The sequence below is a fragment of the Hyla sarda genome, chromosome 2, assembly GCF_029499605.1.
Source record: "Hyla sarda isolate aHylSar1 chromosome 2, aHylSar1.hap1, whole genome shotgun sequence".
NCBI classification, from domain to species: Eukaryota; Metazoa; Chordata; class Amphibia; order Anura; family Hylidae; genus Hyla; species Hyla sarda.
In genome coordinates this window covers 370,829,185-370,856,428 of record NC_079190.1, presented here as the reverse complement: position 1 = coordinate 370,856,428, position 27,244 = coordinate 370,829,185, and the positions used below count along the sequence as shown (strand labels likewise).

Genomic DNA, 27,244 nt, shown 5'->3' with positions numbered 1-27,244 from the left:
TGTGTAAGCACCGGAGAACCCCTTTAAAGTGTAACTACAAAGTTAGCAGGAGGGCAAGATATACTTAAAAAAAAAACAGCAACTCTGTAGCCTGCTTCTTAAGCGTGCGGTTTACTGAATTGCTGACAGTCCCATGAACTGAGGCTGTTTTTATACTTTTAGTCCATTCGGATATATGTTTTTAATGCTTTCCTTAAACAGCCTGAATACTTTATGTATATAAATACTTGCCTGGGATCCTTCAGTAGGCTCCTTGCCATCAGGGAAATCTATCTGCATCCCATTGATCAATTCACCCAGGTGCAAATTGGGGGACAGATGCTCAGAAACCACTTAGATGCTGCAGATCAAATTTGCCCATGGCATCCAAGGAGTTAAACTACAAAGACAGTGTGTTTCTCTGCTCCTGGTAGTTAGAGCAGGAGCATTGCTGCCATGCAACAGCTGAGCTCCCACAGTATTTGGCACAGTAGGCCAGTGATGTGCTGTTCCTTCCCCACCAATAAAATAAGTATTGTAGTCAATAAGGGATTCGACATTAACCCAGGGGTTTAATAACAGATGGTTAGATATTTAATTCAGTTAAACACATAAAGGACCTGGTAAACTCACCTGCCAGGAAACAGGGAAGTCCTAATATCTGGTTGGTCTGTACACACAAATCATTTGGATCTTCACCAAAAGGCAGGAATGGCAAACTATTATCCATGAAATTCTGATTTACTGCCAACAGACCGAGTTGGTTTGTGTTGTTGCGAAGCGCAGTGGCTACTTTGAGTTCACTACCATACACTTGGCTGCCATCAACAAATGCCGTCAGGACGTTGATCTGTTCACGAACTGGAGTTACCAAACCGCACGCTGGGGCTGAGCGAAACATTGGGATGCACTCAGCGCCATTAACATATCGAGAATCATTTAATGGAATCTAAAACACACAAAAAATATGTCCAATGTTACCAGATTCAAGACTTAATGGGGGTTGTCCAGTGAAAATACACGGCTGATGTGGTGGCCTGTAGTGGAATTTGTGTGTCCAGTGGGTGGACAAGAAATCAGGAGGAAATCAGAGTCACCACCACTGACAATTGATTAACAGATTTTTAATCAATTGCTTTGGATGAAATATTTATTTTCACACATACTTTTGAAATACACACATTATTTTTCTGGGATACCCCCGTTAAATGTGATACACAATGTTATGTGAAGTTTGTCCTTTTAGTAATAATCAGTAGCTATATCTTAGTACTGTATTAACATAAAGTGTGACATTTAAGGCTAAGTTTCCACACAGCCTTTCTGGCCTTTTTCTTTTGTTGGAAAACTGTCACTGCAGTTTTTGAACCAAAGTCAGAAGTGGATCCAGTAGGAAGGAGATGTATAAGTTCCTCCTTTATATTTCCTATTCCCATTGAATTCACTTCTAACTTCTGGCTCAGAAACTGCAGGATTGTGCAGAATGGGATACTGTACATGTAAATACACCCTTACCGTATGTTCACTCGGACGGATTTTTAATTTTTTTTATGCCCAGGGACATGCTCTCAAATCACCGAAGTGCAAGTAAAAAGTGCAAGTGTTCACACTAGAAACCATGCACAAGGATGCGATCCATCGCAAGCCCTTCTACAACAGGAGAGAGGCCCCCCAACAAACCAAACCCTTCACCTCTGGGCCAAAAGGCACCTGCAAGGTTCCAGGTACGATGTCCCCTTTCGAAAAAGCTACTCAGGGACCGAAAAGTGTTCCTGGCGAACAACTAGGTGTTAACCAATTTGCCACAGAAGAACCTGTAAAACCGGGGGCATGGCAGGGAGGTGAGGAACCTGATAACCACCCCTAGACCAGCAGGAGGGACACCCAGAAAGGCCACCGCACCCGTACCAAATCCTAGTGTACATAAAAAGAACACAAACATGAGCACAGTGACAAAACATATAAAATAAATAAGTGGATGTGCACAGTGTGATACTGCCCGGACATCCGGCTGGATGTATAAAAATTCCTCTGCAGATCAACAGCCAGAATGCCGGAATGCTAGAGGTGAGTGCTTAGAAGAGTAAGAGAAAAGGTGGGTGCTGCTTGCCATCAGTCAAGTGGGGTTGCTACTCCCAAGTGAGTTCAGGCACCCTGGGGTCACCACTCCCAGGGCACTTTTGCACCTCGGCCTTCACTCTAACCGAACCTTAGGGCGAGATCCAGAAGATACAGGTCGCTTCACGGCCCGCCACCTGGCCATACAGTCGGCGCTGGTACACCTGCACCATTCTGTGTGGTTCCCGTATCATGTCATTAAACATGGGCACTGTCATTAAACAGGATTTGTAATTATTTTATTTATTTGATTCCTCATGCCAAATAAATAACTTTTATAATTGGCTTCCATAAATAAAAATAAATAAAAAAACAAAACAAAACATTATATGTTAGTTTTTTGGCTGCATACTTCTGGCCACTAGGGGTCTCCCTTCTTTGCCAGAACACATTCCATCTGGTCAAAATCTCAGATTTTGGTCTCCTGCTTGTAATGGCAAAAGTCCAAACTCAGGAAGTGTTTCTCTGCACTGAGATTGATTGACAGTTGCAAAGAGCCTCACCGAAAGCTGCATAGAGCCTCACTGAAACCAGCTGCACAGACTAAAAGCAGAACAGAGCCTCAATGAAAGATACACATTGAAATATGCTGCACAGAATTTGAGGTCTTCTATTCATCACAGCACTGCTACAATGTGAGGGCGAAAGTGGTCCCCCAGCAGGTTCAGTGATGTCACACCTGCTGGGAAATGCCCACTTTCTTCTGCTGGAAGATTTTACTATATGAGCAAGAAGAAAAGTAAGATACACAGCTTTTTAAAGCTCTGAATTTTTTTAAGGGTGGGAGGGGTGTTAGGAGTAGTTAAAGAACATAGCCTGAGTTTGTTAAGAAACAAAAAGAAACATAGCAAGCACAACTTCCTAATACACCGGTGCACACTGCTGTTGTAAATACAAAGTATACAGAAAAGAAGGTTGCAGCAGCACTATTGGTCAAAAAATGGAGACTCAGCGCACTTTTTGACCAAAACGTGTCCCCCATCCACCATTCGTAGGTGGCCTCATTTCGGATGGGACCCTAAAACTCATTTCACTCACCTCTGCTGGGCATATGGCCTCTGACTGGGTGACATGCTGGATCCACTATCAATTTAAAACCTCCTAAGAAAAAGGGGAGGGGTGCACGGCTAGAGAGGGTGACCCTCCTCCTAAATTGCACAGCAAAAACAAAAAGAAACATAACCAGCACAACTACCTAATACACGGGTGCACGCTGCCCTGGCAAATACAGAGTATACAAAAAAAAAAGTTTCAGCAGCACACTTGGTCAAAAAATGGAGGCTCATAGCACACTTTTTGATCAAAACGTGTCCTCCATCCACCATTAGTTTGTTTGGAAAAGTTTATTAAGTGACAGGTACTCTTTAATGCATTTTCTTACATAGAGCCATTTTGATAGTTCTATAGGGCAGGGTTGACCTGCCCTGTGATAACTTTAAAATCTGTTTTGTGTGACATTTGTGCTACGTTTTTTGCGGAACTTCACAATAAATCAGTAACCACTGCACAATGTGTTTTAAATAAGAACACTTAATTGAAATAAAATTTAAATGTTCTAAATTAAATGTTGCAGAAATTTTGCACGGGGCCAGCATGCGACAAAGTTAGACAAAGAAAGCTGTCTAAATGGTTTATGGTATAGGCATCCATTTTGGTGTATATATTGATGAATTTGATGTTCCCACACCATTTGTTTTTTTTCACATGCCTTGTGTGTATATGTTTTTAGGGAAACGAGTTATTGTTGTATGTGTATATCTATTTGTTACTTGCTGCATTTGCTGGTATCGGACATTGAGGAGTGTGTATTTGAGGCAGGTTCTATAAGTAACAAAGTGGAGCTTTTGCTACTAGATGGCGAACAATTAATTCAAAATTGACAACAAATGTGGCTGCATTTCCTGTAAAGGCTTTTGCACAAATGTCTGCCACACCTAAATAGAAAAAAAAGTAAATGTAAAAAAAAAAAATAATAATAAAAAAAAAAAGAATTAGTGAAACTTTGGCTACTGCTTTAACTACTGGCTATTAACCTGCATGCACTGCTCAAAAAATAGAGGGTACACTAAGATAACACATACTAGATCTGAATGAATGAACTAATCGTATGAAATACTTTCATCTTTACATAGTTGAATGTGCTGACAGCAAAATCACACAAAAATTATCAATGGAAATCAAATTTATCAACCCATGGAGGTCTGGATATGGAGTCACACTCAAAATCAAAGTGGAAAACCACACTACAGGCTAATTCAACTTTGATGTAATGTTCTTAAAACAAGTCAAAATGAGGCCCAATAGTGTGTGTGGCCTCCACGTGCCCGTATGACCTCCCTACAATGCCTGGGCATGCTCCTGATGAGGTGGCGGATGGTCTCCTGAGGGATGTCCTCCCAGATCTGGACTAAAGCATCCGCCAACTCCTGGACAGTCTCTGTTGCAACAGAGATGGAGCGATATATGATGTCCCAGATTTGCTCAATCGGATTCTGGTCTGGGGAATGGGCGGGCCAGTCCATAGCATCAATGCCTTCCTCTTGCAGGAACTGCTGAAACACTCCAGCCACGTCCTGCACGGTGTTAGGCTGTAAGCACAACCCCCATGTGTGGACATTGGGCCCTCATACCACCCTCATGGAGTCTGTTTCTGACCATTTGAGTGGACACATGCACATTTGTGGCCTGCTGGAGGTCATTTTGCAGGGCTCTGGCAGTGCTCCTCCTGCTCCTCCTTGCACAAAGGCGGAGGTAGCGGTTCTGCTGCTGGGTTGTTGCCCTCCTACAGCCTCATCCACATCTCCTGATGTACTGTCCTGTCTCCTGGTAGCACCTCCATGCTCTGGACACTACGCTGACCAACACAGCAAACCTTCTTGCCACAGCTCCCATTGATGTGCCATCCTGGATGAGCTGCACTACCTGAGCCACTTGTGTGGGTTGTAGACTCAGTCTCATGCTACCACTAGAGTGAAAGCACCGCCAGCATTAAAAAGTGAACAAAACATCAGCCAGGAAGCATAGGAACTGAGAAGTGGTCTGTGGTCACGACCTGCAGAACCACTCCTTTATTGGGGGTGTCTTGTTAATTGCCTATAATTTCCACCTGTTGTCTGTTCCATTTGCACTACAGCATGTGAAATTGATTTTCAATCATTGTTGCTTCCTGAGTGGACAGTGTGATTTCACAGAAGTGTGATTGACTTGGAGTTACATGGGGGGAGATTTATCAAAGTTGTCTATATAGACCAAACTCCAGAGCATTAGGCCGGTCTATTGTGCGCCTAATTTATCAAAGTTTGCACGGCTCTTGATAAATTCTGCGCGTGGACTACTTGATCTATGCTTTAGACTGTATTTAAACCTGCAGCATGGTCTGACATTTCGGTGTACTTTCAGCCGATGCGACTTGTTGCTGAAAAGTCGCTTTTGATAAATTCAGCACCAATGCAGTTTTCCATCTAAAATAGACTAGAATGCATCACGATCTAAAAATCCTCTAAAGCAAATGTTGCAAAAAAGTCGCGCATATATAGACTGCGGCTTTCTGTGTGATAAATTTAGATGGGGAAAAAAAACAGTCTTAATCCTTTGATAAATCTCTCCCATTGTGTTGTTTAACCCCTTCCCGCAAATGGACGTTTATGAACGTTCATTTTTCCTGTGACTTAACGCAAATGGACGTTCATAAACGTCCAATACATTTTCTATCACCATGTACGTTTGCATGGTGATAGAAACATCATTGCAGCTGTTCTGGACAGCTGACCATTGACACTATGCAGCAGGGGACCAATCAGAATGGTCCCCTGGTGCTGATCGTTGTCATTAGTTTGTCAGTTAGTGCCTGACTAATGACAATGACTTGTGGGGTTCCGGGCTGATTGGGTCTCTGGTGACCCGATAGCCCAGAAAATAGGGATAATCAGAGCTGTCAGAGACAGCCCCGATCATCCTAAGGGATAGGACGCGAGGTGACAGCTGCCACCTCGCTCCTATCCCCTGCCAGTAGTCAGTTATGACAACTGACCAATGGCAGGAGGGGGCAGGGGGATTACCATGGAAATCCCCACTCTGCCCACCCCTGGATGTTGGGTAGAGCAGGGGGAGAAGATGGCGGCGGGTACCGGGGGATCTGTGACCATCGGCGGGATCAGCGGGTGATCAGCGGCGGCGGGATAAGAGGTAAGGAAGCGACGGAGGCTGTGAAGGTAGCAGTAAAGATCGCCGTAAAGCGATCTTTACTGCTGCCTTCTAGGGGTTACCAAACTACAACTCCCAGCATGCCCAGACAGCCTTTAGCTGCCTGGGCATGCTGAGAGTTGTAGTTTTGCAACATCTGTAGGGCCACAGTTTGGAGACCACTATATAGTGGTGCCCAAGCTGTAGCCCTCCAAATGTTGCAAAACTACAAATCTCAGCATGCCCAGACATTCCAGACATGCTGGGAGTTGTAGTTCTGTAACATCTGTCCCTTCAGATGTTGCAGAACTACAACTCCCAGCATGCCTGGAAAGTCTGGGCATGCTTGGAGTTGAAGTTTTGCAACATCTGGAGGACTACAGTTTGGACACCACTGCACAGTGGTCTCCAAACTGTGGCCCTCCAGATGTTCCAAAACTACAACTCCCAACATGTCCTTCCGCTGTCTGGGCATGCTGGGAGTTGTAGTTTTGCAACAGGTGAAGGCACACTGATTGGGAAACACTGAGTTAAGTATCAAACTCTCAGTGTTTTGCAACCAGTGTGCCTCCAGCTGTTGCATAACTACAACCCCCAGCATGCACGAATAGCCAAAGGGCATGCTGGGAGTGTTAGTAGTATGCCTCCAGCTGTTGCATAACTAAAAGTCCCAGCATGCCCTTCAGTTGTCACTGCATGCTGAGAGTTGTAGTTTTTGCAACAGCTGAAGGCACACTGGTTGCGAAGTTTGTTACCTAACTCAGTGTTTCGCAACCAGTGTGCCTCCATCTGTGGCAAACTACAACTCCCAGCATGAACTGATAGACCGTACATGCTGGGAGTTGTAGCTTTTCAACAGCTGGAGGCACACTGGTTGGAAAATACTGAGTTAGGAAACAGAACCTAACTGAAGATTTTCCAACCAGTGTGCCCCCAGCATGCACAGTCTGTCAGTACATGCTGGAAGTTGTAGTTTTGCAACAGCTGGAGGTTTGCCCCCCCCCCCCCCCATGCGAATGTACAGGGTACATTCACACAGGCAGGTTTATAGTGAGTTTCCTGCTTCAAATTTGAGCTGTGGAAAATTTTCTGCTGCAGAAAAATTCCTAGCGGGAAACTCACTGTAAACCTCTGCCTGTGTGAATGTACCCTAAAAACACTACACTACACTAGCACATAATGAAGTGTAAAACACAACATATACACCCCCTCACACTGTCCCCCCCCCAATAAAAATGAAAAATGTATTGTGCGGCAGTGTTTCCAAAACAGAGCCTCCAGCTCTTGCAAAACAACAATTCCCACCATTTCCGGACAGCCACTGACTGTCCAGGCATGCTGGGAGTTTAGAAACAGCTGGAGGAACCCTGTTTGGGAATCACTTGCATAGAATACCCCTACGTCCACCCAAATGCAATCCCAAATTTAGTCCTCAAATGCGCATGGTGCTCTTTCACTTCAGAGCCCTGTCGCATTTCAAGGAAACAATTTAGGGCCACATATGGGGTATTTCCGTACTCGGGAGAAATTGCACTACAAATTTTGTGGGGCTTTTTTTCCTTTTACTCCTTATGAAAAGGAAAATTTGGGGGCTACACCAGCCTGTTAGTGTAAAAAAATTTAAAATAAATTTACACTAACATGCTGGTGTTGCCCCATACTTTTTATTTTCACAAGCGGTAAAAGGAAAAAAAGGCCCCCAAAATTTGTAACACCATTTCTCCTGAGTATGGAAATACCCCTTATGTGGGCGTAATATGCTCTGCGGGTGCAAAGCTCAGGAGTGAGAGCTCACTATGTACATTTGAGGCCTAAATTGGTGATTTACACAGGGGTGGCTGATTTTACAGCGCTTCTGACATAAACGCAAAAAAAGAAATACCCACATGTGACCCCATTTTAGAAACTAGACCCCTCACTGAATGTAACAAGGGGTATAGTGAGCCTTAACATCCCACAGGTGTTTGACGAATTTTCATTAAACTTGGATGGGGAAATGAAGAAAACATTTTTTTTTCACTAAAATGCTGGTGTTACCCTAAATTTATCATTTTCAGAAGGGAAAATAGGAAAAAAGATCCCCAACATTTGTAACCCCATTTCTTCTGAGTAAGAACATACCCCATATGTGCATGTAAAATGCTCTGCGGACGGACTACAATGCTCAGAAGAGAAGGAGCGCCATTGGGATTCTGGAGAGAAAATTTGTCCGGAAATGAAGGCCACGTGTGTTTAAAAAGCCCCCATAGTGCCAGAACAATGAACCCCCCACATGTGACCCCCTTTTGGAAACTACAACCCCTCATGTAATTTAATAAGGGGTACAGTGATCTGTAAAAAGCCAGTGGGGTGTAAATGCTCACTGTACCCCTTATTACATTCTGTAAGGGGTGTAGTTTCCAAAATGGGGTCCACTGTTCTGGCACCATGGGGGGCTTTATAAACGCACATGGCCCCTGACATCCATTCCAAACAAATTATCTTTCCAAAAGCTCAATGGCGCTCCTTCTCCTCTGAGCATTGTAGTGCGCCAGCAGAGCACTTGACGTCCACACATGGGTTATTTCCATATTCAGAAAAAATGGGGTTACAAATTTTGGGGGTAATTTTCTCCTATTACCCCTTGTAAAAATGTAAAATTTGGGGGAAAAAACTGCATTTTAGTGACATTTTTTTTTCATTTACACATCCAACTTTAACAAAAAGTCGTCAAATACCTGTGAGGTGTTAAGGCTCCGTGTACCTCTTGTTATGTTCCTTGAGGGGTGTAGTTTCCAAAATAGTATACCATGTGTTTTTTTTTTTGCTGTTCTGGCACCATAGGGCCTTCCTTAATGAGACATGCTCCAAAAAAAACATTTCAGCAAAATTTGCTTTTCAAAAGCCAAATGTGACTCCTTCTCTTCTGAGCATTGTAGTTTGCCCACAAAGCATTTTACATCCTAACATGGGGTATTTCCATACTCAGAAGAGATGGGGTTACAAATTTTGGGGGGCATTTTCTCCCATTACCCCTTGTAAAAATTGTAAATTTGGGAAAAAAACTGCACTTTAGTGAAAAAACTATTTCTTTCATTTACACATCCGACTTTAACGAAAAGTCGTCAAACACCTGTGGGGTGTTACGGCTCACTGGACCCCTTGTTACATGCCTTGAGGGGTGTAGTTTCCAAACTGGTATGCCATGTGGGGGTTTTCTGCTGTTCTGGCACCATAGGGGTTTCCTAAATGTGACATGCCCCCCAAAAACCATTTCGTAAAAACTCACTCTCCAAAATGTATTATTGCTCCCTCCCTTCTGAGCCCTCTACTGCACCTGCCGAACACTTGACATCCACATATGAGGTATTTCCTTACTCGAGAGAAATTGGGTTACAAATTTTGAGAGGATTTTTCTCCTTTTACCCCTTGTAAAAATTCAAAAACTGGGTCTACAAGAACATGCGAGTGTAAAAAATGAAGATTTTTAATTCTCTCCTTCACTTTGCTGCTATTCCTGAGAAACACCCAAAGGGTTAACACACTTACTGAATGTCATTTTGAATAATTTGAGGGGTGCAGTTTTTATAATGGGGTCATTTTTGGGGTATTTCTGATAAGAAAGCCCTTCAAATCCACTTCAACCCTGAACTGGTCCATGAATTCCGATTTAGAAAATTTTGTGAAAAATTGGAAAATTGCTGAACTTTTAAGCCCTCTGATGTCTTCCAAAAGTAAAAACATGTCAACTTTATGATGCAAACATAAAGTAGACATATTGGGGGAGATTTATCAAATGATTTAGGCTGGTTTTTCCTGTCTAAATTTGTCGCACAGAAAGTCGCAGTCTAAATATGTGCGACTTTTCTGCGACTTTTGCTCTAGAGGATTTTTAGAACATGATGCATGCTAGTCTGTTTAAGACTGAAATACATTGAAAAATGCATTGGTGCTGAATTTATCAAAAGGGACTTTTCAGTGACAAGTCGCATCGGCTGAAAGTACGCCGAAATGTCAGACCATGTTGGAGCAGGTTTAAACACAGTGTAAAGCATAGATCTCAAAGTCTGTGCACAGAATTTATCAAGAGCCTTGCGCCTTTTGATAAATTAGGCATCATGCCAATCTGAGGAAGGGTATGGACCTGAAACGTGTCATTGGTACAATAAAAAAAGGATTAACTTTTTATCTACCTACGTCTAAGTGAAATTTGTTGGGAAAAGCAGCGCCTAAGAGGGATCTCCTTTTTCTCGGTTTATCTTGCACTCTTGGTGGACAGACGCCCATCTGGATCCACATCCCGATGGCAGTGCAGCATTCCCGGCATTACCTCATCATCTTATACCCCAGACATCGGGGTGATATGCGCATACTATTGCGCTCAAGGTGAGCTCAATACCAGCACCTTTTTATTTTCTCTTGCACCTTAGGATAATGCACTAGACGCCCTGTGTGGTCCTTTTTGTTTTCTATTTCTATTTTGATAAATTAGGCGCACAATAGACTAGCCTAACCCTCTGTAGTTTGGTCTATATTGATGCAGAACATAGACAGCTTTGAGAAATATCCACCCTTGTATTTGTGAGTCAAAATATAATATATTTGGAATGTCTATTTCCCTTAGAGAACTTCAAAGTTAGAAAAATTTAACATTTTCAATTTTTTCATAAAATTTTTGAATTTTTCGCCAAGAAATGATGCAAGTATCGACAACATTTTACCACTAACAATCTCGGAATCAGAATGAAAAGTAAAAGCTTCCCAGAGTTATTAATGCTTAAAATGACAGTGGTCAGATGTGCAAAAAAGGCTCTGGTCCTTAAAGGTGTACTACCGTGCTAACAACTTATCACCTATCTAAAGGATAGGGGATAAGTTGCCTGATCGCGCAGGGTCCCGCGGCTGGGGACCCCCGCGGTCTCGCACGCAGCACCCCACTCTCATCAGGCCCCGGAGCGAACATCTTCTCCGGGTCTGATGACTGCCAATCACGGGGACGGAGTATCGTGACATCACGGCTCCGCCCCCATGTGACGTCACACTCCACCCATCAATGCAAGTCTATAGCAGGGGGCGAGACAGCTGTCTCGCCCCCTGCCATAGACTTGCATTGAGGGGCGGAGCGTGACGTCACACGGTGGCGGAGCTGTGACGTCACGATCACCGGCCCCGTCATCAGACCCGGAGCAGATGTTCGCTCAGGGGCCTGATGAGTGCAGGGTGCTGCGTGCAAGATCGCGTGGGTCCCCAGCAGCGGGACCCCGCACGATCAGGCAACTTATCCCCTATTCTTTAGAAAGGAGATAAGTTGTCAGCACGGTAGTACCCCTTTAAGGTCAAAATGGGCCTAGTAGTTAAGGGGTTAAGTGTTCCCTTTATTTTTTTGAGCAGTGTATATTTACTATCTGACCATTTTAAAAACTAAAAATACTCTTTAATATACATTCATATGTGACAAAAAAATACCTTTATTGGGAAACATGGGTGCGCCTGCACACAGCTGGTTTCACAATCAACACCTTTAAAAAAGGTTGATTTTGAAGGGATGTCAGGAGAGAGAGTTACATCGTGATCCAACCACTGACCATACTGCATGAACACGAGTGATCTACCTTCATCCAAGACCAGTGACTCAGTTGAGAACTTCACAATTTCATTTGACACTTTCCGAGTCTGTTGAAGAACATCTCAGTTAATGGTATATCATGGGGATGTGTTAGATCCTAGCTCACTAATAAGCTAAGTTTCTGTTTTCATTTAGCTTTAAAGAGAATCAGTACGTTGTTCGACCGCTCTAAAACCAATATGTTGGTTGATAGTATTGGTTAAGAGCTTTTAAATAAAGTGTTACTAAGGGTCTATTTACGCGACAAAATTTCCACGTGCGGAATTCCACACAGATTTCACATGCAGTTTCCACCTTAAATTAAAGGGGTATTCCGGGTTTATACATCTTTTCCCCTATCCCCTAGACATTAATGGAGGGGGCGTGACATCTTGGAAGCAGCACTCGGCACAGAATGTCGGGGGCTGCACCGAGATCGCGGGGGTCCCCAGCTGCGGGACCCCTGCGATCAAACATCTTATCCCTTATCCTTTGGATAGGGGATAAGATGTATAAACCCAGAATACCCCTTTAAACCCTTAAGGACTCAGCGTTTTTCCGTTTTGCCACTTTCGTTTTTTCCTCCTTACCTTTTAAAAATCATAACCCTTTCAATTTTGCACCTACAGACCCATATGATGGCTTGTTTTTTGTGCCACCAACTGTACTTTTTAGTGACATCAGTCAATTTACCAAAAACCTACAGTGAAACTAAAAAAAAATTTATTTTTTGTGGGACAAAATTTTAAAAAACTAAACAAAAACACCATATGTATCTTTTGGGGGCTTCCGTTTCTACGCAGTACATTTCTCAGTAAATTACATCTTATCTTAATTCTGTTGGTCCATATGATTAAAATTATACCCTACTTATATAGGTTTGATTTTGTCGTACTTCTGGTAAAAATCATAACTACATGCACGAAAATGTATAATGTTTAAAAATGTCCTCTTCTGACCCCTATAACTTTTTTATTGTTCCGCTTATTTTGCGCCATGATCTGAACTCTTGATCGGTACCATTTTTGTTTTGATGGGTCTTTTTGATCTCTTTTTATTAATTTTCGATGGTATAAAAAGTGACCAAAAATACGCTATTTTGGGCTTTGGAATTTTTTTTCTTTTTACTTGTACGCCATTGACCTTGCAGTGTAATTAACTATATATTTTTGTAGTTCATATATTTATGCATGCGGCGATATCACATATGTTTATATTTATTTTTATTTACATAGTTTTTTGGGGAGAAAAAAGGGGTGATTTAAACTATTATTAGGGAAGGGGTTAAATCACATTCATTAAGTTTTTTTCTTTACACTTTTTTACATTTGTATAGCCCCCATAGGGGACTATAACATGCAATACCTTGATAGCATACACTGTTCAATGCTAAGCAATAGCATTGCATTGATCAGTGTTGTTGGCGCTCCATTGCTCCAACTTGGATCTCAGGCATGGAGCAATCAATCGCCGATCGGATGCCGAGGAGGAAGGTAGGGACCCTCCTCGGGTGTCCTCAGCTGACTGGTTTCACCGCAGTGGTCTCAATCAGCTCGACTGAGCTGCCTGTAAGCATTTTTTAAAATTTTAGACGCAACGATCAGCTTTGATTGCCACTGCTAATGAGTTAATACCGGGCATCACCGCGATGGGGGATGTCCGGTATTAGCCACGGGTCCCGGCCATTGCGAAGTGCCGGGCACGACACACTATGACCAAATGACCCTGTGTTAAAGCCCTGCGTCCTTAAGGAGTTAAAGCCCAATAGACTTTTATGGGATTCTGCACTCCCATTCATACTTCCTAATTTCCGCACGGTTTCCGCACCAAGTTCGCACCAAATCCGCATAAGCCAGAAGCCACCCAAATGAATGCGTAAGCTTAATTGGTGCGGAATTGGTGCGGATGTGCGGAAATTCTGCCGTGTAAATAGACCCCTACTCTTATTGGTGGCGTGGGTTGAGCGTTCTGTCTTTTCAAGCTTTTATTCATGTTGCTCTCCAACACACATTGTAGACGGGGAGCCAGCCTGCCAAGCTCCCCTGCCTCATCAATATAAACTTCCCAGCCCGCCCCTCCCATGAAGAGTAAGTGACCCTTCATTTTAACCCCTTAAGGACCCATGACGTACCGGTACGTCATGAGTCCGCTCCCGTTCTGTAATAGCGCCATAGCGTGTCGGGTCCGGCCTCTAACAATGGCCAGGACCCGTGGCTAATAGCGTGCAGCACTGATTGCAGTGCCGCATGCTATTAACCCTTTAGACACGGCATTCAAAGTTGAACGCTGCATCTAAAGTGAAAGTAAATCATTGCCGGTTAGCTCAGGGGGCTGTTCGGGATGTCCGCGGCGAAATCGTGGCAGCCCAAACAGCTGAGACACAGCAGGAGGGTCCCTTACCTTGCCTCCTGGTGTCCGATCGCCGAATGACTGCTCAGTGCATGAGATCCAGGCAGGAGCAGTCAAGCGGCAGAATCATCGATCACTGGTTTCCTATGAGAAACCAGTGATCATTGTAAAAGATCACTGAGTGCAGTGTTATAGCCCCCTATGGGAGCTATAATACTGCAAAAAAAAAAAAGTGAAAAAAAGTGAATAATGATCATTTAACCCCTTCCCTAATAAAAGTTTGAAAAATGAATAAAAAGCGATCAATAAGTCTGATCAATGCAAAAAGGGTACCGCTAAAAACTTCAGATCACGGCGCAAAAAATGAGCCCTCATACTTCCCCATACGTGGAAAAATATAAAAGTTATAGGGGTCAGAAGATGACAATTTTAAACGTATACATTTTCCTGCATGTAGTTATGATTTTTTTCAGAAGTACGACAAAATCAAACCTATATAAGTAGGGCATCATTTTAATCGTATGGACCTACAGAATAAAGAGAATGTGTCATTTTTACCGAAAAATGTACTGTGTAGAAACGGAAGCCCCCAAAATTTACAAAATGGCGTTTTTTTTTTAAATTTTGTCTCACAATGATTTTTTTTCCATTTCGCCATAGATTTTTGGGTAAAATGACTGAAGTCATTACAAATTAGAATTGGTGGCGCAAATAATAAGCCATGATATGGATTTTTAGGTGCAAAATTTAAAGAGTTATGATTTTTTAAAGGTAAGGAGGAAAAAACGAAAATGCAAAAACGGAAAAACCTCGGGTCCTTAAATGGGCACTGTCATGAAATAAAAAAATGAATATGCTGTAGTACTTAAGTACTACATCATATCTCTAATATACTTTAATTAAAAAAAAGTGATTTTAAACCAGTTTAAATCACTTTTAAATGTGGCCACTAGGGTTCGCCCTCCTAGTGGCCGAATGCATTCGGCAGTGACGTCACTACAGAATTTCGACTCATTTAAGCCTGGCAACGAGTCGAAATTCAGTCACTGCGGTGCTGGCTCCCACCTTTCAATCAAACAGGCGAGAGCGAGCACGTTGATAGCTGGGGCTGCGCGCATTGGCCAGCTCCACTGGCCTCGCGAGCAGCCCCGCCCGCCCCTATTACCCTGTCCGGAGGCAGCGCGCGCACTCATTGCTGCGCTGAACCTCCGGATGAGTATGTCTGTTCTGAGATCTTATAATACCGGTCTCGGGTCTCGGCTGTAATATTGTGTACGGCAGGCCGGCGATGCTCCTCTACTCCTCCTCCCTGGGTAGCACATGCACAGCTAAACAGGGAGGAGGAGACCCCGGAGCTGCCTGCAGTGCTATTGGCAGATCATCTATGCACAGGAGCGCTGCATAGACGATCTGAGGGCGGAAGCAAGCGCCCAGCAAGGCGTCAGTGATGTCGCGCCTGTTGGGAAGCGCTGCTTCCTGCCCTGCTTTGTAGAGCAGATTTAGAAGCACTAAATCTGCTCTATTAAAGCGATAAAAAAAATTGTTGAAGCCAGGTAGGGGGTTAGGGCTAGATTACTACTAGGTAGGGACATATTAGATTATATAGTACTTGGTGGGAGCTACCCTTTAAGGGGTTAAAGCCCTTTACCCGCACTATAACCCAGTATATTAGGTTAAGTACAGGTGAACAGCTGTCAGATTCTCTTTAAAAATGCAGGTGAGAATTGTTTTTAGTACTCTGTATGTTTTTATCTATGTGTATTTTTAAAGGAGTAGTCCAGTGGTGAGCAACTTATCCCCTATCCTAAGGATAGGGGATAAGTTGCAGATCGCGGGGGGGGGGGGGGGGGGTCTGACCGCTGGGGCCCCCTACGATCTCCTGAACGGAGCCCCGACAGCCGGCGGGAAGGGGGCGTGTCGACCTCCGCACGAGGCGGCGGCCGACACGCCCCCTCAATACAACTCTATGGCAGAGCCGAAGCGCTGCCTTCGGCAATCTCCGGCTCTGCCATAGAGATGTATTGAGGGGGCGTGTCGGCCGCCGCCTCGTGCGGGGGTCGACACCCGCTATCTCGGCGGAGAGCCGGGGCCCCGTACAGAGAGATCGCAGGGGGCCCCAGCGGTCGGACCCCCCGCGATCTCAAACTTATCCCCTATCCTTAGGATAGGGGATAAGTTTTTCACCACTGGACTACCCCTTTAAGAGATACTCCTCCTAGTATGATAACTGGGGGTCCCAGCAGTGGATTTTGCTTTAGAATTCACAAAACTAAATCAGAACTAGTGTTGAGCAGCATAGGCCATATTCGAATTTACGATATTTCGCGAATATATGGACGAATATTCGTCATATATCCGCTAAATCTGCATATTCGTAATATTCGCATTTTATTTTCGCATATGCGGAAATTCGTGTATGCGAAAATTTGCACATGCGAACATTAGCGTATACAAAAATTCAGCATAAGCGAAAATGCGCATATGTGAAAATTAGCATATGCTAATTTCCGCATATGCGAAAATTCGCACGCCAGTCTCACACAGTAGTATTAGAGCCTTCTTTACACCACACAAGCTGGAAGCAGAAAGGGATGATCACTGTGATGTGTACTGTGAAAAAAAAAAACTAATATTTGTAATTACGAATATATAGTGCTATATTCGCGAATATTCGCAAATTAGCGAATATGCGATATTCGTGAATAAAATTTGCGAATATTCGCGAGCAACACTAATCAGAACCCAGCAAACTAGGGTTACTTGGTACATCATTTTTACCAATGGTAGAGTAAACCCATTGATGGGACGGCTTTGAGTCCAGCCTCGTGGCAGTGATACACCATCCTCATATTCTGCGCTGAGAAGACGTCTGTAACCAGTGTTGGATGCGCCAAGAATAGGATTCTTTCTGTAAAAGATATGATAAAATGGCAAAATGTATTTTATGCTGGTACAAAACTGCAATATAGATTTTGAATCTCACTAAAATTGAAGCAGAAGAATCTATATATATATAACTCGGAGATTTATCAAAATCTGTGCAGAGGAACAATGGTGCAGTTGCCCATAGCAACCAATCAGATCGCTTCTTTCATTTTTCACAGGCCTCTTTAAAAATGAAAGGAGCCGCCTGATTGGTTGCTATGGGCAACTGCACCACTCTATTTACTTATATGTCAACAACAAACATAGGATAGGTGATTTAACCCGTTCTCACCCCCATTTGCCAGGGGCGGGGTTTATGTTTAAAGTTCAATACAAGTCAATGGGAAATATATGTTACTGCCTAACTTCCAAGCGGCTGGAGATATTTCGATAATACTTGGTCACATGTTACTTATATGTCCACTTAAAATATAGGATAGTTAATTTAACCCTTAACTACCCCCAACTTCCGTACGGCTGGAGATATTTCAATACCTGGTACACATATTACGGGTCGAGATAGGAAGTCGGGATGGGAGGACAGGATAGGAGGACGGGATAGGAGGACCAGGATAGGAGGACGGGATAGGAGGTCGGGATAGGAGGTCGGGATAGGAGGTCGGGATAGGAGGTCGGGATAGGAGGACGGAATAGGAGGTCGGGATAGGAGGTCAGGATGGGAGGTCGGGATAGGAGGACGGGATAGGAGGTTGAGATAGGAGGTCGAGATAGGAGGACGGGATAGGAGGACGGGATGTGAGGATGGGATATGAGGTCGAAAAATGATTTTAAGATGCAAAGGAAATTGTACATGGACAATGGACGGCATGTACCTATAGGCTTTAAAAGAACAAACAAAACATAGTCTACCAGTAAATATGTCTGGTCTGGTTTATGCCAATATACATTTTATTTGCAAGACACAAGTGAATAGTCAATCATACCTTTGTGTCCTACAGATAAATCATAAACCAGTGTATAGCAGACAAAGTAATGACCAGTGTTTCCCAACGAGGTTGCCTCCAGATGTTGCAAAACTACAACTCCCAGCATGCCCGGACAGCCTTCGGCTGTCCGGGCATGCTGGGAGTTGTAGTTTTGCAACACCTGGAGGCCCCCTGGTTGGGAAACACTGGAATATACTATGCTTGGTCTATTAAAACCTAATAGAGATTTATTAAAACCCGTGCAAAGGAAAATTTGCTGAGTTGCCCATAGTAACCAATCAGATTGCGTCTTTCATTTTTCAGAGGCCTTGTTAAAAATGAAAGAAGCGATCTGATTGGTTGCTATGGGCAACTGGGCAACTTTTCCTCTGGACAGGTTTTGATAACTTTCCCCAATGGTGCCTGCACACCACTGTACAGTGATCCCTCAACTTACAATGGCCTCAACATACAATAGTTTCAACATACTTTTCCGGACCATTGTAACCAGACTCAACATACAATGTACGGACTGTCCAGATCTGCAAAACATGTCAAAGTCTGGAAGAACGGACCAATCAGAATGGGCATTCACTGGTAAAACACCTATATCACTGAAGTGTATGCACTGAATTCCTGTCTGGTAGTGCCCCCGACAGTACAGGGAGGTATTACATGTTCTGTACTACTACTTGCTTTTGAGGTGTTGTAGACTTCTATATGTGTATTTACTTGTATTTACACTTTATTACTCATTACCTGTTATTACACTCTCCTGTGATGGTCCGGTAGGGGGAAGTGTCGCACACTTGTGGCAGATGCTGATAGGCACATCCAGTCAGACGAGAAAGAATAACTTTTTGTTTTTCTGTTAGTGCATCTGTGGAGTAAAATGTGCACATTGATAAAATAGGCAAAAAGCTAATTCAGTAAAAGTGCAAAGAGTTGTCTTCTTGAATCTACAAACTTGTTTCTTAGGTCCTTTTCACATACATTCTTTGCACATATCAGACATATATATTAAATGTATACTTTTTAATGTAGAAAAAAATACCGTTCTTAAATATCCAGTCATGTTTTTCAACATTTACATTAAAGGGGGACTCCAGTGGAATGGAATTCTCTCTCTCTCTCTCTCTCTCTCTCTCTCTCTCTCTCTCTCTCTCTCTCATATCAACTGATCTCTCTCTCTATTTTTTTTATATCAACTGATCTCTCTCTCTCTCTCTCTATTTTTTTTCTATATCAACTGATCTCTCTCTCTCTCTCTATTTTTTTTATATCAACTGATCTCTCTCTCTCTCTCTCTATTTTTTTTCTATATCAACTGATCTCTCTCTCTCTCTCTATTTTTTTTCTATATCAACTGATCTCTCTCTCTCTCTATTTTTTTTATATCAACTGATCTCTCTCTCTCTCTCTATTTTTTTAGTGTTGCTCGCGAATATTCGCAATTCGAATATTATTCGCGAATATCGCATATTCGCGAATTCGCGAATTTCGCGAATATAGCGCTATATATTCGTAATTACGAATATTGTTTTTTTGTTTTTTTTTTTTTTTCTTCACAGTACACATCACAGTGATCATCCCTCTCTGCTTCCAGCTTGTGTGGTGTAAAGAAGACTGTAATACTACTATGTGAGACTGGCGTGCGAACATTCGCATATGCGAAAATTAGCATATCTAATTTTCGCACGTGTTAATTTTGCATATGCCAATATTCACTTATGTTAATTTTCGCATTCGCGAATTTTTCGCATACACGAATATTCGCATATGCGAAAATAAAACTAGGACATAACGAATATGCGAATATTCGCGAATTCGAATATGGCCTATGCCGCTCAACACTATATTTTTTTTCACATGGAGAAGGAGAAAAGTCGGCACTGCCGCACTCACGATTCTGCCGGAGTTACTGGATCACTGCACCTTCACGTCCAACTGCCACAAATCCGGTGCTCAGTCCGCCATAAGCATAAGCGTAGAAAACTTGAAAGAAGAGATCGCAGACGGCACTCACGGAAACAGCAAGAAGTTTTATTCGGGATCGCTGGTCCACGCAACAACAACGACAGGTAAGTCGACCGGTTTCGCGCTACACAGAGCGCTTACACGTGACCTCTATCAGAGGTCACGTGTAAGCGCTCTGTGTAGCGCGAAACCGGTCGACTTACCTGTCGTTGTTGTTGCGTGGACCAGCGATCCCGAATAAAACTTCTTGCTGTTTCCGTGAGTGCCGTCTGCGATCTCTTCTTTCAAACTATATTTTTTTTTATATCAACTGATCTCTCTCTCTCTCTCTATTTTTTTTATATCAACTGATCTCTCTCTCTATTTTTTTTTATATCAACTGATCTCTCTCTCTATTTTTTTTATATCAACTGATCTCTCTCTCTATTTTTTTTATATCAACTGATCTCTCTCTCTATTTTTTTTTATATCAACTGATCTCTCTCTCTCTCTCTCTCTCTCTCTCTCTCTCTCTCTCTCTCTATATATATATATATATATATATATATATATATTTTTTTTTTTTTTATATCAACTGATGCCAGAAAGGTAAACAGATTTGTAAATGACTTCTATTAATCGTAACCCTTCCAGTACTTATCAGCTGCTGTATCCTACAGAGGAACTTGAGTTGTTCTTTTCAGTCTGACCACAGTGCTCTCTGCTGACACCTCTGTCCATGTCAGGAACTGTCTGGAGTAGGAATAAATCCCCATAGAAAACCTCTCCAGTTCTGGACAGTTCATGAAATGGACAAAAGTGTCAGCAGAAAGCGCTGTGGTCAGACTGAAAAGAACAACAACAAAGGGCTCAACCTCCTCTGGTACATATAGCAGCTGTTAAGTACTAGTAGAATAAGGATTTTTTTTTTTTTATTAAGGGGGTATTCCAGGAAAAAAAAATGTTTTTATATCAACTGGCTCCAGAAAGTTAAACAGATTTGTAAATTACTTCTATTAAAAATCTTAATCCTTTCAATAATTATCAGCTGCTGAAGTTGAGTTGTTGGTTTCTGTCTGGTAACAGTGCTCTCTGCTGACATCTATGCTTGTCTCGGGAACTGCACAGAGTAGAAGAAGTTTGCTATGGGGATTTGCTTCTAAACTGGGCGGTTTCTGAGACACGTGTCATCAGAGAGCACTTAGAAAAGAACAACTCAACTTCATCAGCTCATAAGTACTGAAAGGATTAAGATTTTTTAATAGAAGCAATTTACAAATCTGTTTAACTTTCTGGAGCCAGTTGATATATAAAAAAAAGTAGTTTTTTTTCCTGGATAACCCCTTTAAGTAAAATCTGTTTAATTTTCTGGAATCAGTTAATTTTGAAAAAGGAAAAAGAAAGTTTTCCACTGGAGTACCCCTTTAAAGATCAAAGGGGTTTTCTGGGACTTTTTAATTGATGGCCTATCCACAAGATAGTCCATCGATCCCTTATCGATGGGAATCTGACACCTGGCACTCTTAAAGGGGTACTCCACCCCTAGACATCCTATCCCCAATCCAAAGTATAGGGGATAAGATGTCTGATCATGGGGGTCCCGCCGTTGGGGACCCCGGGATCTCAGCTGCAGCACCCACTGTCATTACTGCACAGAGCAAACTCTCTCTTTGCGGAATAGCGGGTGATACAGGGGCAGGAGCATCGTGACGTCACGGCTCTGCCCTTCGTGACGTCACGGCCCAACCCCTCAATACAAGTCTATGGGAGGGGGCGTCACGCCCCCTCCCATAGGCTTGCATTAATGGGGCGGGCCATGATGTCACAAGGGGGCGGAGCCATGACATCACGATGCTCCAGCCCCTGTATTGCCTGCCATTACGCACAGAGCGAGTTTTCTCTGTGCAGTAATGACAGTGGGTGCTGCAGCTGAGATCCCGGGGGTTCCCAGCGGTGGGACCCTGCAATCAGACATCTTATCCCCTATCTTTTGGATAGGGGATAAGATGTCTAGGGGGGGGGGTTCCCCTTTAAAGATCAGCTGTTTGATGCCTTGCACTATAGTATATATGCACTATAGTGACTATACAATGAACGGGGCCAGGAGCTCTGCACCATTCATTGCATAGTGGTGCTGCTGGGTAACTGCAGTTCAGCTCCCATTTAAGCATCCGCTTATATCTGTTTCTTTTTTGTGTGTGTGTGTGTGTGTGGGGGGGGGGGGGGTTCAAAAGTATATGTTTTTTAACTCTAGTCTTGCATCTTTTTGTTAATAAAGTTGAAATCATATGATTGTCCAATGCAAGTCTATGGATACAATTGACTACATGTATGTATTCTGTTTACATAACATGTAAAAATATGAAAATATAAAAAATCTAAATATGATGCAAATACGGTCAAAATACAAAGCACATGATAAACTAATGACCGTTCTATTGTATCCCCATCAGAGGCAAAACTTGTAGCCCCAAGGTCCAGTGCCAAATATTTTAAAGGGCCCTCACATAGCATGTACTATTTAGTGTAGGAACACACAATGCAGATACATTGCATATTTTCTGCAGCAGAAATTGTGCCAACGGTCGAACTGGATCCAACTGAATAGAGAAATATAATGGAATGTGTTATCCTTCCCCTCTCCAGTTGGATTCACTTCTGCCTTTGGCACATTTTCTGCTGTAGAAAACATGTAGGCTATCTGCAACGTGTGTTCCGGCCCTTATGGTGTCTTTGGCACAGTGGCCTTTGGGTCTCCAGAGCTAGGGGGTGACTGCCATCTCTGCACTGCCCTGTTCCCCATGTGTAATACCTGAGGCATTCACGGAATCTTGATGTTTTGCTTTCAGAGCTTCATTTACAAGTTGAACAGTCACATCCATGTAATCTGCTGATCGGATGATGTTTCTAGTTTTTCCTACTGGTTGCTTGTTAAATGCCATCATATCTTGATAACTTATAGTTCCTTTTTTCATTCGTGTCTTTAAACTAAAATTATGTTGAGAACATATTGGTTGTAATAACATTTAACTCAAAAGGCATAGAAGGTGGTCTTATATATGATATCAGCAAGAATTCAAAGAGCCCCATATTCTCACATTCTTCAGGCACATAGTCCAGAACCATAAGGTGTTTTTACATCTTCTTTAAAGCCACATTCGTGTTTGACAAATAGGACAAATAATATGCAGGCCTGTTTATGTCCTTAAAGAGGACCTGTGGTCAGTATAAAAAATTACCGGTATATATTTTTATATCATTTTGTAGCCACAGATGACTTGATTCCAATACTGTTTTCATTTTGTTGCTACGTATCCTAATCCTAAGGGATTTTACTATTTAGTTTACAATCTGCAGTTTTTCCAGAATGGTTAGGGTGGTTTCTTCATTTTAACAAGGGGTGTGACTGCTAGGCATAGGGGGTGTGAATATGAGGCTGAGGGGGCATGAATAACATTCGGGGGTGCAAATATGATTCTGAGGAGGTGTGTATCAGGCTCATACCCCCGTAATATATTTTACCATTTACAAATTTTTTCTGGCACACAAAAGTTGTACACACACACACACACACACACACACATATATCTATATGTATATACATCTTAAAATAAGTATTGAACACGTCACTATTTTTCTCACTAAATATATTTGCAAAGGTGCTATTGACATAAAACTAGATGTTGGTAACAACTGAAATAATTCATACATGCAAAGAAACAAAAACAAATAAGGTCAAATTAAATTATGTGTGATAATGTGAAATAACACAGGGAAAAATTATTGAACACATGAAGAAAGGGAGGTGCAAAAAGGCATGGAAAGCCAAGACAACAGCTGAAATCTATCAGTAATGAAAAAGGAATCCAGCCAATTGTCAGTGCAAATTAAGATCAGTTGGTTTAGTCCCAACTGATAGCTACAAAAAGGTCTCATTGCTTATGTGTCACAGAAGACACATCTCATGATGGATAAAAGCAAAAAGCTGTCTCAAGACCTTTGCAACCCAATTGTTGCAGGTGTATATCTAAGCTTCTAAATGTTCCAGTGAGCACTTTTGGGGCAATAATACAGAAGTGGAATGTTAATCATTTTACCATAAATTTGCCTTAACAGAAAAGTGAGAATAATAATCAGAAGAATCGTCCAGGAGCCAAGGACCACTTGGGAAAAGCTTCAAAAGGACCTGAAAATAGGAGGTACTGTTGTCTCAATGAAAACTGTAAGTAATGCACTTCGTCACCATGACCTATATGCACACTCACTACACAAGACTACCTTACTCAATAAAAAGCATGTCTAAGCACATTTAAAGTTTGCTGCACAACATTTGGAAAAGCCAGTGAAATACTGGGTGAATATAGTGTGTTCAGATGAGAGTTTAGATGCCATAATACACATCATGTTTGGTGGAAAAATGGCACTGCACATAACCCTAAAAACACCAGACCAACAGTGACGTTTGGAAGTGGGAACATCATGGCGTGGGGCTGCTTTTCAGCAAATGGTTCTGGAAAATGTCACTTAATTTAAGGATGGATGAATAGCAAATTTACAAAGACATTCTTGACAAAATATGCTGTCATCTATCAGGATGAGAAAGGGAAAACGAGGGTGGATATTTCAGCAAGACTATGATCCCAAACAAACAGCCCAGGAAATGGTTTCAAGGAAAGAAACTAAAGTTGCTAGAATGGCCCAGCCAATCATCTGACATAAATCCCATTGAAAATCTATGGAAAGAAGTAAAGAGCATGATTTATAGAAGAGGCCCACAGAACCTTCAAGATTTGATGAATTTTTGTCACAAGAGAGCAAATCACGCCACTAGTTTCTCCTTACAAAAAACTTTGTTTAAAAAGCATTTAAGCAAAGTACTGAAATAATATCAGTAAGTATGTTCAATACTTTGGTTAAGGCTTTGGTTTCTTTGTATGTATGGATTACTTTGGATGTTACCAACATCTGATGAAAATTTCATGTCAATAGCACCTTGGAAATATATTTAGTGAGTAAAATGGTGACTTGTTTAGTACTGGTGAGAGAGAGAAAGAGAGGGAATATGCAAATCACACCACCCTTTCAGGTTCCATTCCCTAATCATCATTAATGGGGATCTGCTCAAGGAGAGATACCCCATTCAGCTACACCACAGACCTCTCACAGCTAAGCCAGATCACCCTGCTATGTAGTGATGAGGGGCAACATTCCGAAACAGCCCTATCTACAGGTGAGTACTCTTTCCTTCTGGCTTGGCATTAAATCCCAATCAGTTTCTAAAACTCTGTAGCTGGAGTGAAAAATTGGTTTTCTCTACCAAACTTACGTTTCCCTAGTCTTTAAGTATGCTGCGTCCACAAGCATCTTGGCTTCTTTGGCACAATTCATAATAGTTGAGTCCTCTAAAGTAATTCCTTTATCTTGATAGAAGAAAAAGAAAACAGTCAATCCAAAGAAATATATGATGCAAAGTTTATATTAAATACCAATATACCATACAATATCCTTCAATAAAATATATTGTACAATGCAATATACTGCAAAGTATTCAAAATCCAGCAATACAATATACTGTACAGTTCAGCAGTGCAGTCAAAAGAAATATCTAATATAGAGCACATAAGCTATTTTTATGAGAAGTGTTCAGTAACAGCATACAGCTAGTCATATAACCCTATGTTCACTTCAATGGACATGTAAATTAAGCTTTTGGTAGAGTGAAAAATTACTTTACCATTTGATGATGTTTAAGAATCTATCCTGAAATGACAGGTCTTTCAGCATACTCATATGTGTTACATTATGCGCTCGGGCCACACACGCTGGCCGTGAGCGCATGGTCCCCTTACCTTCTGCTGCCGACGGGGCTGGGACTCGACTCGCGGGACATGCCCGCATGCGAGCCCCAGTCCGTCACTCTCCGGGTGTTTCTCCTGCCTCTGCTTTTCTACTCCGGTGCGTGTGTCCCCGTTCTCTTGCTCTTGTGACTTGACCTTGCTCCTCTGCCGCCTGCCTACTGAACTTCTGCTTTGCTTTGACTACGCTACTGTGCCGCCTGCCCTTACCTTCTGCTATCCAGACTACGAGTTGCCTTATCCCTCCTGTGCCTTGCATCTCCTCAGCCGCTTGTGTGGTCGAGCCATGCCAGGGGTAGCGAACTGGGTGCTGCCTGCAGCAGCAAGTCCATCCCGCTTTGCGGCGGGCTCTGGTGAAAACCAGCGGCACCTTAGACCCCGCTCCCTGGTATGGTCCGAGTCATCTGCCACACAGGTCCAGCGGATCCACATCCACCGGGGTTCCTGTCTTCAGAAACTTGAGTGTTACAATATGATGGTCATAGACATGAAAGCATGCTGACCAAACAATTATTCAGCTGACGTCTATGTATCCTGACTCCTCCTAAACATACAGGTTTGGCCCTGTTAATAATGAGTTTAAGATGCAGGAAAGTGTCTCATTGGACCCTGTGGAATGACTAAGAAGAACAATGTACATATTACTTATTAAAGGGGTACTCCACCCCTAGACATCTTATCCCCTATCCAAAAGGATAGGGGATAAGATGTCAGATCGCGGGGGTCCCGCTGCTGTGGATCCCCGGGATTTACCATGCAGCACCCACCTTTAGCGGCTTCCGGAACCGCTGGAGGTCCTCAGGCTGATTCCATCTCGACCACGAGGACGGAGTATAGTGACATGACGGATCCGCCCCCATGTGACTTCACGCTCTTCCCCCTCAATGAAAGTCTATTGGAGGGGCGTGATAGCTGTCACACCCCCTCCCGTAGGCTTGCATTGAGGGAGCGGAGCGTGACGTCACACGGGGGTGTAGCCGTGACATCACTTTGCTCCGTCCCCGTGATCGCCAGTAATCAGACCCGGAGCGAACGCGCTCTGGGGACTGATTCTAATGGGGTGCGGCGTGGAAGATCATGGGGTCCCCAGTGGCGGGACCCCCGCGATCAGGCATCTTATCCCCTGAGGCAGTTTAGTAGAAAGAAACCAGTGGTGTAAAGACGCTTTTATGTGTCCCGCTATGGAAGGTATTCTGGTACTTAAAGGGGTACTTTTTTTTTTTATCAACTGATGCCAGAAAGTTAAAGAGTACCCGTCAGATCCAACAATTTTTTTTAACCCCTTAAGGACCCAGCCATTTTACACCTCAGGACCTGGCCTTTTTTTGCACATCTGACCACTGTCATTTTAAACATTAATAACTCTGGGA

At 42.8% G+C, this 27,244-nt stretch overlaps 1 protein-coding gene across 3 annotated transcripts in view; it reads right to left on the bottom strand.

The window, feature by feature from the left end:
- Window positions 1–27,244, bottom strand: part of LOC130357970 (myeloperoxidase-like) — a 106,175-nt gene that overhangs the window by 36,423 nt on the left and 42,508 nt on the right. For all 3 annotated transcript variants that reach the window (XM_056560762.1, XM_056560763.1, XM_056560764.1), the window contains 6 exons: window positions 25,346–25,439; window positions 22,832–23,007; window positions 18,823–18,943; window positions 16,991–17,120; window positions 11,725–11,931; window positions 613–928 (listed from right to left, as the gene is read on the bottom strand). In XM_056560762.1, the coding sequence (XP_056416737.1) occupies window positions 613–928; window positions 11,725–11,931; window positions 16,991–17,120; window positions 18,823–18,943; window positions 22,832–23,007; window positions 25,346–25,439 (1,044 nt within the window). The remainder of the gene's footprint in view (window positions 1–612; window positions 929–11,724; window positions 11,932–16,990; window positions 17,121–18,822; window positions 18,944–22,831; window positions 23,008–25,345; window positions 25,440–27,244) is intronic.